At 37.6% G+C, this 12418-nt stretch overlaps 1 protein-coding gene across 1 annotated transcript; it reads left to right on the top strand.

Annotated features, from left to right (window-relative positions):
• The first annotated feature begins 3882 nt into the window (after positions 1-3882).
• Positions 3883-10106, top strand: sult5a1 (sulfotransferase family 5A, member 1). Its single transcript, XM_082161045.1, has 6 exons — positions 3883-4108; positions 5331-5539; positions 7265-7391; positions 7503-7600; positions 7684-7864; positions 9421-10106. Exons 1-6 carry the CDS (start codon positions 3970-3972, stop codon positions 9540-9542), a joined length of 876 nt encoding a protein of 291 aa, XP_082017171.1. The 5' UTR covers positions 3883-3969; the 3' UTR covers positions 9543-10106.
• The last annotated feature ends 2312 nt before the right edge of the window (positions 10107-12418 follow it).

Below are 12418 nucleotides of genomic sequence, written 5' to 3'. Positions count from 1 at the left end.
CTGCAGTCTACTCCATAGTTTCACGGCTCGCGTCATGAGCCTTAAAGACCCACTCCGATGAAAATCATGTTTTTCTAGGTGTTAACATGTTCTTGTGGCATTTTTCTTATGCTAGAGGACATATCTTGAGAAAAATAAGCTCAAAGTTGTATTTCTGAGTATTTCTGCATTCAAATGGCTGTGAATCAGTAGCAGACGCTAAAATGCCAGCTAAAATAGACTGGAGTTGTGACGTAGTAACTCCACTGGGCGGGGCCACAAGCTCATACTCCCCTCCGCCCCGCCCGGTCAGGTTCTGAGGAGTAGAGAAGACGATGGCGGATCAATCCAGGACATGTTTATAACTGAAAGAACGAGCAGAGAGAGAGACCCGGACGCGCGCGCGCGCACTCTCTGTCTTCGGAGCCAGGCGAAAATGTAAACAAGACCTCACCGTCTCCAAACTAAGCGCTGTCTTGCTCTCTCTTCCTCGCACATATTAATAAAAATAAATCGACACGGCGGTAAAAGGTCGGAAGACCAAAGTTTCATGTGGAGCATTCGGAGATTTTTTTTTCTTTTTCTGAATTGCCGCTGGGTGTGAATTGTGCTAAATAAGTTGCCTTATCTTCTCTGAAAAGCGTTCCGGACATTCAGCTGACATAAAACAACACTTTAATTAAACGAAAAAAACTATCCAGTGATGAAATGTTTTCTGTGTTGACAGAAAGAAAGAAAGGGCTTGTTCGACTTCATGCAGCTCTGCGCAGAACGATCGGCGGCTGACTTGAAGCAGTGCATGCCGGTTAGAAATTTTGTCCGACTTGATACAGCGCCGACGCCACGTGACTGTGACGTATGGCATCAAAGTACCGCGAGAGCGTTTCGAGAGTAGCCGGAGAACTCAGCCAGCGCAGCTTCTCAAGAGCGGCTGCACTGGGCTGCAGGAGGGCTGATGACGACACAGCTGTTCCACGATTGGCCGGATTCACCGCATGACAACGATCACGTGTGTTTCGTGTTTATTCGAACACCTTTAGTTCCTCTAATGCTCTCAAATCAGTTTATTATAACAGTGAACACTCTTTTCATGTCGTTGTCATGTTATATTGTGTCATGTTTATCAAATTAAAACTGCTTAAAAAACGTAGACTCCACTTCATTGATAGTTGCTTATGTTGAACTTTATTCTTGTTCAAACAGACGCTGTATGAAGCAGTACATAAAGTAGGCCTATTGAATGAAAATGTCTCTGAAACATCTGTGTATTATTTGGCCAATATTACATTTATTTCACTTCAGCTGTGGTAAAGTATGCAAACACCACGTGAGCGGTCACTAAGGGAACCAGAAAGTGTCCGACTTCACGTCTCCGTTTGCAGCTCCTCCCCGCCTGCACGCGGCTACTCTCGCCGATCGGTTGCATCCAGTCGCAGCCGATGTCGAACACACCTAAAGACAGAAAGAGGCTGTTGCTGCCTATGTATCTCGCTTCAGCCAACGGCTCCGCCCACAACGCAGAGGCGAATTGCTAATGAGCTACTGCCGCTCTGCTGAAGCGAAGTCCCAGAAAACGGCACAGGTTTTGTGATTTTGGCTAAAAACGGCATAATCATCATTTAAAGACCACTGCGAATGTTTAAAAATAGCTCAAAATATGATCGGAGTGGGACTTTAAGCTGATAACGCTAATGTGAATGACACATCCCTTATGAAAAACAACTATAGGAATCTTGTAGTATTTTGAGACAAAATATTATAGTAATCCTATAGGAATACTATAGTATTTTGGGACATACTATAGAAATACTATAGAGGTATTACAGAACATCACATAAGTATTATACACTACTATAGAAATCTTATTTTAGGCAAAAAGATTAGGCAAATTAGACCGGTGACGTAGGACAGCGCGATACTTTACAGTTCCCGCTGGATTTCGTCCTCCTTATTAGCTTACAGTTTTTCTCAGTCGCTTTGATGCGTTTCTCAAATCATCCTTAATATTTGCAAAGATGTATGTGCATTCTCAAAACAATTCGTACAAACAGCACCACACATTGGATCACCTGCAAAAGCCTGTAACTTACTCAAAATCTTTAGAAAAAGTAAGTATTCTTGCAAATTTAACAAATATTCATCTTTTAAAAGTAAGTATTTATGTCAATGAACTTATCAGTGCCATCAGAATGAAAAGTCCTTGTGTCATTGTTCACAAGATAGTCAAAATGCTTAGTCATGTTGTCAATAAAACACTGCACTGTTAGTATTACCTGATGTAAACTATGGCAACAGTTTGGATGACAGTTACTGTATTGAAATGTACAAAGCTGCGCTTCTTTTGTATGCCGTATATCCATTTCAAAAGTACAAATTTACACACTACTGTACATGAGTTATTGATTGAAAGAGACTGAAAAATGGGGCCCATTTTCAGCCATTTTAATGCCCGAACGAGTATTTAATGCCCCGACAAAAGCCCCCTCCCCCCTTTTTTAACTCTTATGTTTCAACAGGATTATATACAGATAAATAACATGCTAAACTTTTTAAGCAAACATTCTACAATCAAACTTATTAATAAGCACAGCTGAAAATAATATCACATACAAATTAATAAGTCAAATAAATTATATATAAAAATAATAAAAAATGCGAATTACATGTTCACGCGATGTTTCTTGACAAAGTGACATCGCCAACTACTGGCCTGGCATGTGTTACACAGCCTTTTTTATTATTTTCGCAGATCCTTGTGAACGGGGATCGTTTTGACAACGTTGTCGTCTGTTTTTTTATGAGAGCTTTTTTCCGCCACAGAATAAAAAATAAAAAAGATAATTGCGACTTTTTATCTTGCAATTCAGATTTTTTCTTCTTCTCAGAATTACGTTTAAATCTCGCAATTCTGACTTTATACCACGCAATTCAGACTTTATATCTCGCAATTCTGACTTTATATCTCGCAATTCTGACTTTATATCTCACAATTGCGTGTTATAAAAAAGAATTGCATGATGTAAAGTAAGAATTGTGAGAAAAAAAGTCCGAGTTGCGAGATATAAACTCTCAATTGTGAGATTAAAAGTTGCAATTATCTTTTTTAAATTTTTTATTCTGTGGCGGAAACAAGCTTCTATATTTTTTACCACACCTGTTCACACTTGAGCTCGTTAACGCCGTATATTTAAGTTCCTCTTTGTTCAACTACTCATTATCCGGTAGTTGTTGTTGCCATTTTCCTGTGGATTTACCCGAGTTTGTATTATGTTATTAAGCACTATTATTTTGGAGCCTTTTTGCATCTTCATCTTCATCTTCATCTGACCTTAAACGTTACAAAAAAAATAAACAGTTGTCGGTTACACTTTATTTTAAGGTGTCATTGTTACAGTGTAATTATATATTTAAGTACTGAGTAATATTAATTAACTACATGTACTTACTATAGGGTTAGGGTAGGATTAGGGTTTGGTTGAGGGTTAGTTGCATGTAATTATGCATAATGAACTGTTATTACTATGGTAAGTACATGTAACATATGTAACAAGGACACAGTAAAATAAAGTGTTACCCAGTTGTCTCCATCATTGGAGAAAATCTGTGTATTTTTTACATCATATAAGCATAACTGTCACTGAATAAAATGATCTCTGATGAACTTTAAACTGTCAAAGATTAACAAGGTCAAAAGGGAAACCAAACTACCATCATTGACTTCCTACGATGTGATGATCTTATAATAAGAAGGCTTTGTAAAGATAAATGTCCTATGGTACATTTCAACTCAACAACTCCCTTGACCAGTTTTTACCTGGAATTTTTACAGTAACCGGTTTCTCAGGTAGTTTCTGGATGTACTTCCCCTTTTTGTTGTTCTAATGACATGAGAGTTCCGTTTTCTCTTGCTTTATAAGCTGGCAGAATGACAGCGTTGTCAGACTCTTCTCTATATTTCTTCTTCAGACATTTATTCACACACGTGCAGACATGGCTCGACTAGAAGTCACCGAAACCTTTCACGGCATCACGTTCTCTGGGCACTTGCATACACAAGACTCGCTGAATTATGCCACCAACTTCAAGTTCCAGGACACAGACACTGTAATTGTCACTTACCCAAAATCAGGTAATAATGAAATGAGTTTTCTTTATTCATCTTTAGTTTTTCTTTTTTACTTGGGTTGTGTATTTGATTAATCTCATTTCTGTGCTAGGGTGATATGACTATTTCACGATATGAGAAATTTTATTTCACGATAACGATATATATATATATATATAATGATATAGTTATTGTTGTTTTTATTTTCATGATATCGTTTTTTAATTTTTATTGTATTATTTGTGTTATTTCATCTAATTTCTGTTATTAAAAATAAGAAAAAAGAAGCCAATTACAAACAATAGGACAAATACAATATAAAAAAACCCTGAATTAAATAAATTACTTTTTTCAGGTACAATAGGTTTATTTAACGAATTACATGAAAAGGACTAGATGTTACAATCCGAACTGATTCAGTCCGATACCAGTCTTGAGTCAGTTTTGAGGCACGATCTTAGTTGGGGGGTTTCGTTAGTGACCATTTAGTAACGTTTCCTCCTTTACGACACATCTTCAGTTGTGCACCTTACCAGCGTAGTTAGAATTAGTACAGAAATGTAATAATCAAATGTAAAAAGTAAAAAATTGCATTGTCTTCATTGAATGAATTAAATATAAATGTATTCTTATTAAACCTAAAAAAAAGTTTTTCAGACAAGAGCAGTAAGTTATTTTCTCTTTAGTTTAATTCACATTGATGACACAGAGCAGCAGGTTTATTAGGCTACTGTCACTTTAAGACCAAACGCACAGATCCATTACACTGATACACATACCGGCTGTGTTCACATGAATACATACAAAAATACGTGAGTATTCGACCATTCAAGCGCAATAAGACGTGAAAGAGAAGAGACTTGTGCTTACGCTGTGTGTCAGTCAGCGCGTGACCGCTTTGAGCTCTTCATCACTGCTTATTGTGCTTTTAAACATCGAGAACGTCCCAAATTCGCGAATCGCCTTCTAAATGTGAGGCGGCTTTCTGTGCGCACTTTTCAGGATATATTGCTCTTATTACTCTTTGTAACATGAGGCACGATCTTTATATTCTCATTCATGCGTTTCATCAGTCAATAGTGCTATATATACATTTATATACCACGATATAGCAAAATCTCTAACGATAGACATTTTATACGGTGGTTATGATATATCGTCATACCACCCATCCCTGTTTTGTGCAGTAAGCTATCTTTTTTTTCCCAGGCAAGATAATTATTCATGTCTTTCCCTTGGCTCATAGGAACCACATGGATGCAGGAAATCCTCACTTTAGTTTTGAATAAAGGGGACCCAACTATAGCCCAAAATCAGCCCAACTGGGCCCGTGCCCCGTGGCTTGAGCAGTACTACTGTCATGAAGTCCTGAAATTCTCCAGCGGGCCTCGCATTATTACGACACATCTGCCTTATCACCTGCTGGGCCCGGCCCTGAAACAATCCAACGCAAAGGTGAGTCATGGACAAGACACAAATTTGCCCTATATTTGGGCGGGACTAGTTTTCCAGGAGGATGTTAGAGGGTTACATTTTATTTTAAGGTGTCATTGTTACAGTGTAATTGTAGTAATATTAAGCAACTACATGTACTTTCTATAGGGTTAGGGTAGGATTAGGGTTTGGTTGAGGGTCAGTTGCATGTAATTATGCATCATTTACTGTTATTACTATGGTAAGTACAAGTAATGTATGTAACAAGGACATTGTAAAATAAAGTGTTACCGAAAATTGTGTTTCACATGCGTACGTCTGAATCTGAATCTGAAATTTCTGTGTTTTTTCTCACACAACCTCAGTATAAATTTCAGAAGCAAATTACCTAGTGTTTTTCAGCAAACTCAACGGCCCTCTGAGAAATCTAACGCTTCTCCTCATGTGTTTTTTGACCAACCTGAGCTACCGTTTGAGCACCAATCTTTCGTTTCATTTCAGTATGGATGGTATTAAATGAAAACATAAAATTCTAAAATTAATAAATAGAGGATAAATCGCTGAAACTGCTTAGACTGCCAATTCTAGCATCAGTGTCAGGTAAGAAACTAGTCAAAATGTATCTTATGTGGATTTATCATACACGGCCAGTTCTATGAACTCATGTGAAGTTTATAATTCATTAAAAGACATACATCATACGTTATGCATGCAAACATGCATATAACCATCTGTAAAGTCAAAAAGCAAATGTAATATCCGCACACTGATGTGACTGCTCCAGAAAAGTCAACCGTCAGGTCTTCGTCAGGCTCAAACTTTAGTGAAATAAGGTGCAACTCTTTATAACCTTAATTAAGTGCACACTCAAACACGTGTACAAGTATACCACAAAAAAGTGTCTTGAATTAAAGAGAAGAAAAAATAATAAACAAATAATGATAATAATAAAAATTGAAAATAAAATTGAAAAAATAGAATTGAAAAAATAGAAAAAAATTAATAATGATAATTATAAAAACTTAAAATGAAAAATAGAATAGAAAAAAAAAGTGGTCTAAATTTTTATGAAATATTAATTTATAAAACATTTAATGCCCACATCTAGAAAACATGCACTCCCACACAGAGATGTTAGTGTCACGAATCACGATTTCCGCAGTTTTTCAAGGACTAGTTCCTCTTTGCCTCTATATCTATAGTTTCCCTTGTTAGTTTCGATGGTTATTGATTACCTGCACCTGTGTCTTGTGTAACCCCTCCGGTTCTCGCTTCGCTCTGAGACCGACTCAAACCGTTCGTCGATGTTCTAAATGTCGTTTAGAAAACTAGTCCCGTCCTTTACTTGTTTTGTTGAAGTGACAAATGTTCACAAATACGATATAACAAAATTATGAATTAAATAAACAAAGTTTTTCAGGTACAATAGGTTTATTTAACATATAGTTAGAATTAGTACAGACATTTAAATATTGCATAGTCTTCATTGTATGTATTGAATATAAATGTATTCTTATTAAAGCTTTGCCAAGTGTCAAGTGTTGTGGAAATGATGTATTTAGTGGTGTGAGACAGCAATGAAAATGGCAGGATGTCGAGTAGACATGCAACACCTCTTTTTGCAAAGACATCTCCAGCTCGTAGCTGACATTTGCACACAGTACACAGTAATTTTCCACTAAACTGTTGTCATGCAAGCACATACATTACATGAAGCAAAATTAATTGCCATAACACTTTCCTCAGGTTATATATGTGGCCAGAAATCTCAAAGATGTGGCTGTTTCATATTATCACTTCCACAAGATGGCCAATTTTCTGCCTGACCCAGGCTCTTTCTCTGAGTTTCTGAGTGCTTTCCTGAAGGGAACAGGTTAGTTAAGTTTATATTATCAGTCAGTTATTACCAGTTTGAGTTTTCATCAATTGCATGATATTCCACTTTCTTTTCCTTATAAAATTGATGGTGCTTTTCATCCATCAGTGCATTATGGCTCTTGGTTTGAACATGTCAAGGGCTGGACCAGTCACTCAAAAGATATTCACAACTTTCTTTTCATCACATATGAGGAAATGTGGCAGGTATGATACCATTATCAGAAATCATTAATTTCGTGGCCACATATACTGTGTACTTAAAGTTTAAAACATTTGTATTTTATCAGGATCTTCATGGGGCTCTTCAGAAAGTGAGTCGATTCCTGCAGTGCCCTTTAGCTGAGGATGAGCTGATGCTTGCTCAGAAGTATTGTAGTTTCAATAGCATGAAGGAAAATACCATGGTGAACTACACCCTCATCCCTCAGGAGATCATGGACCACAGCAAGGGCAAGTTCATGAGGAAAGGTATCTAAATACTTCTCATTTTCTTCAAACATTAGTATATAATCATGTCACGAGAGAATAGCAAATGGGCTTAAAATGAATATAACCATGACTAAATGTACACTGCCCAGCTAAAAGAAATTGCTGTTTGGATTTAAATAGGGAAATGCTTAAGAGTCTATGATTGGATCATTATTGCAGTGATTATTATGTTTCTATAATGCTGTTTGTTTGGCAACAGCTCTTTCCCCAAAATGTATGCACTTCTTTATGCAACCATTTGAGTTCGAACCACATAGCCTTCACCATACCTAGAGATTGGCATGGAGTACTTTCCATAAGATCATCTCTCAATGCAAATCAAACCAGCTATTAGGCTTACTGAAATAAAACCATGCCAGTCTCTAGGTATGGTGAAGGCTATGTGATGATGTGGGGCTATTTTAATTCCAAAGGCCAAGGGAACTTTATCAGGATGCATAGTATCCCTGATCCATGAAGTAACTGGCCTTTAAAAATAAAAATCTGCCTGCCTCTATGGGAATTTAACATAGGGGTGTCCAGACTTATGCACCCTGGATTTTAAGAAAGAACATTTATTTATTTATTTACGATACATTATTCATTCACAAAGAAAATTGGTGTCCTTAAAGGTTGGATTTTTCCTAATTTTTTTAATTAAGGCATTAAGTTCAATTTCCAAAAGATGATTTTTTATTCCTCTTTTTAGTCAACTTTAGCATGGGTGTCTAAACTTATGCATAGCACTGTAATCCTGCATTAAGTGAAATCACTCATTGAAAAACACTAGGAAATTGGTTTTCTGCATTCATTAGTCATATTAATCATATTGGAGACCTTTTTTTTTTTTTTTAGATGCTACCAGTATAAGGGTTGGACAATGAAAGTGAAACACCTGCTTTTAGACCACAATAATGCATTAGTATGTTGCAGGTCCTCTTTTTATTATATTGAATTGAAATAGGCAAATGCTTAAAGTCCCCCTGTAGTCAATCATTTTATCCCTAAAAACTCATCTTTGATCACCAAAATTACATATTTAAGCGTTTTTCCTTGAAAATCTCCATGCCATAAAATATCTTGAATGTAACTCGACACCCTCGCCTCATTGAGTATACACGGATCTATGAATATGCAAATGAGCCCCGCCTCCACCCACTCACTCAGCTCAGAGATCCATTGGTTGACGATCACACGTTGATCTGATTGGTTACAAGCTAGTTTGTGACGTCAGAAACACCAGCGATTTCAAAGCGTGTGTTTGAGACTGTCTTTGGTTCACTGCAGTTTTAAGGAGAAAATACTCAGCAATGGTGTCGACTTATGAATTTACACATGGTTTGTCTTAAAGCGTATTAAAAACACCACATAGACACATAAACTACATTAAAAGCTGGATTTACACCACAGGGAGACTTTAAGAATTTGCCTATTTAAATCCAAACAGCAACTTTTGTTTTGTCTGGGCAGTGTATAGTGCTTCTGTGTCAAACCTGTGATTTTATCAAATATATTTTTTATAATCATCTGAACACTACAATTCTTGTATCTTTCAGGTAAAGTCGGAGACTGGAAGAACATATTAACTGAGGAGCAGAGTTGTCTCGTGGATGATGTCTACTCCTCCCAGATGGCAGAATCCTCACTGCTGTTTAAATGGGAAATGGGAATGGCCTAGGGAGACTAAGGCCTCGGATAACCATTTATAATCCACCATCACATTCTTCTCACATAACCACTCATCACTGCTAATATCCTTCATTTAACATTTATTAATGTTACTAGTATTACTGAAATGCCCTGATGTAAATAAGCTGATGTATTTGAGTTCTTCCTGTTTTTTGTGTTTTTTTGAGAATTAAAAAAAACTAAAGGTTTCAGCCTGTGACCTTAAGAGAAATGTAGCAGTATTTATGTAACTTATTACAGGTAATTTTATATTTTTGTTTGATGCAATATAACTTACAACATAATAAAATTATATGACCATAACCAGTCATGTATATCAGATAAGCGGAGTTATGATCTAGATAGTTTGACCTGTTAGAGGTGTAATTTACAAAACAATATTTAAAGATGAAGTGTGACTTTATCAGTCTGTGTACTAAAGCTATGCATAGCCTTGAATGATGTTTCATATTGCTTTTTACTTTTATCACTTGGAAAAATATAATTATTGTGCAATGCTATTGTGAAGCAAGAACATCGCAAAATATACATAAACCTACTTGACAACCTCTTATGCTAATTGTGGTCATTTTGAATTAAGTGAAATTACTGAAATCACTGCTGTTAAGGGAAATTACTCTCCATTGGTGACAGTGGTGTAACAAGGGCAAACCGTGGGTGTGTTTCATCAGTGGTGTGTAACGCAGTCACTTCTAGCCACTTTGGCGGCTTGAATTTTATATATAATATATACATTTTTCAGTTGTAGTCTTTTAAAAAGGCATCTGAAATAATAAACTAAGTGCAATGTAGTGTTGTCAAAAAATAAAGATTTTTCGATACATATCGATACTGAAATATCCGAAACGCTTACAATAATAATTTCCCGAAGAATACCAGCTGCTCTTTCTCTCTCTCTCATCTCTCCGACAGCAAATATTGTTGGTGTTACAGGGCTTGAATTTCGGCGAGGGATTGCACGTATGTTACTCATTCCTGCATATTTTCTGCTCACACCCAAAGTGCGTGCACATACAGTGGGGAGAACAAGTATTTGATACACTGCCGATTTTGCAGGTTTTCCCACTTACAAAGCATGTAGAAGTCTGTAATTTTATCATAGGTACTCTTCAACTGTGAGTGACGGAATCTAAAAATCCAGAAAATCACATTGTATGATTTTTAAGTAATTAATGTGCATTTTATTGCATGACATAAGTATTTGATACATCAGAAAAGCAGAACTTAATATTTGGTACAGAAACCTTTGTTTGCAATAACAGAGATCATACGTTTCCTGTAGTTCTTGACCAGGTTTGCACACTCTGCAGCAGGGCTTCTGGCCCACTCCTCCATACAGACCTTCTCCAAATCCTTCAGGTTTTGGGCTGTCGCTGGGCAATACGGACTTTCAGATCCCTCCAAAGATTTTCTATTGGTTTCAGGTCTGGAGACTGGCTAGGCCACTCCAGGACCTTGAGATGCTTCTTACGGAGCCACTCCTTAGTTGCCCTGGCTGTGTGTTTCGGGTCGTTGTCATGCTGGAAGACCCAGCCACGACCCATCTTCAATGCTCTTACTGAGGGAAGGAGGTTGTTGGCCAAGATCTCACGATACATGGCCCCATCCATCCTCCCCATAATACGGTGCAGTCGTCCTGTCCCCTTTGCAGAAAAGCATCCCCAAAGAATGATGTTTCCACCTCCATGCTTCACGGTTGGGATTGTGTTCTTGGGGTTGTACTCATCCTTCTTCTTCCTCCAAACACGGCGAGTGGAGTTTAGACCAAAAAGCTCTATTTTTGTCTCATCAGACCACATGACCTTCTCCCATTCCTCCTCTGTATCATCCAGATGGTCATTGGCAAACTCCAGACGGGCCTGGACATGCGCTGGCTTGAGCAGGGAGACCTTGCATGCGCTGCAGGATTTTAATCCATGACGGCGTAGTGTGTTACTAATGGTTTTCTTTGAGACTGGTCCCAGCTCTCTTCAGGTCATTGACCAGGTCCTGCCGTGTAGTTCTGGGCTGATCCCTCACCTTCCTCATGATCATTGATGCCCCACGAGGTGAGATCTTGCATGGTGCCCCAGACCGATGGGGGAGATTGACCGTCATCTTGAACTTCTTCCATTTTCTAATAATTGCGCCAACAGCTGTTGCCTTCTCACTAAGCTGCTTGCCTATTGTCCTGTAGCCCATCCCAGCCTTGTGCAGGTCTACAATTTTATCCCTGATGTCCTTACACAGCTCTCTGGTCTTGGCCATTGTGGAGAGGTTGGAGTCTGTTTGATTGAGTGTGTGGACAGATGTATTTTATACAGGTAACAAGTTCAAACAGGTGCAGTTAATACAGGTAATAAGTGGAGAACAGGAGGGCTTCTTAAAGAAAAACTAACAGGTCTGTGAGAGCCGGAATTCTCACTGGTTGGTCGGTGATCAAATACTTATGTCATGCAATAAAATGCAAATTAATTATTTAAATTTAAAAGCCAAACTACTTTTTTTGGCCTTCCAAAAGAGGACACAATTAGAAAACAGTGCTTAAGCTTTATTTACAACACTGTTCCAGAACAGTACAACCAAAGTACCTGTACCTGGGGACTGCAGATGCAAATTAGCCTAAGGCTAACTCTGGTGTAATGCATCAAATGTTTACATTTATGTTTTCAATTACACATGGTCCCTTTTAAATAAATAAAATTCAAATTCAATTCAAAGTTTTCGACTGTGTGCTGCGCATTTTTTGGAGGACTGTTTCAAGAGAGTACCATCTTTGAGTATAGAGTATACATCAATTCCAGTATAGAGTAGCGCTTGTATGTTGTTTCTACGATCACAAATCTGCAGACATGGTTTTATGTTTATATAGTGTTCTCACACCCG

This window comes from Leuciscus leuciscus (genome assembly GCF_965113295.1).
Source record: "Leuciscus leuciscus genome assembly, chromosome: 2".
NCBI classification, from domain to species: Eukaryota; Metazoa; Chordata; class Actinopteri; order Cypriniformes; family Leuciscidae; genus Leuciscus; species Leuciscus leuciscus.
The sequence above is the reverse complement of the archived record's forward strand: the minus strand, read 5'-3'. Positions and strand labels throughout refer to the sequence as shown.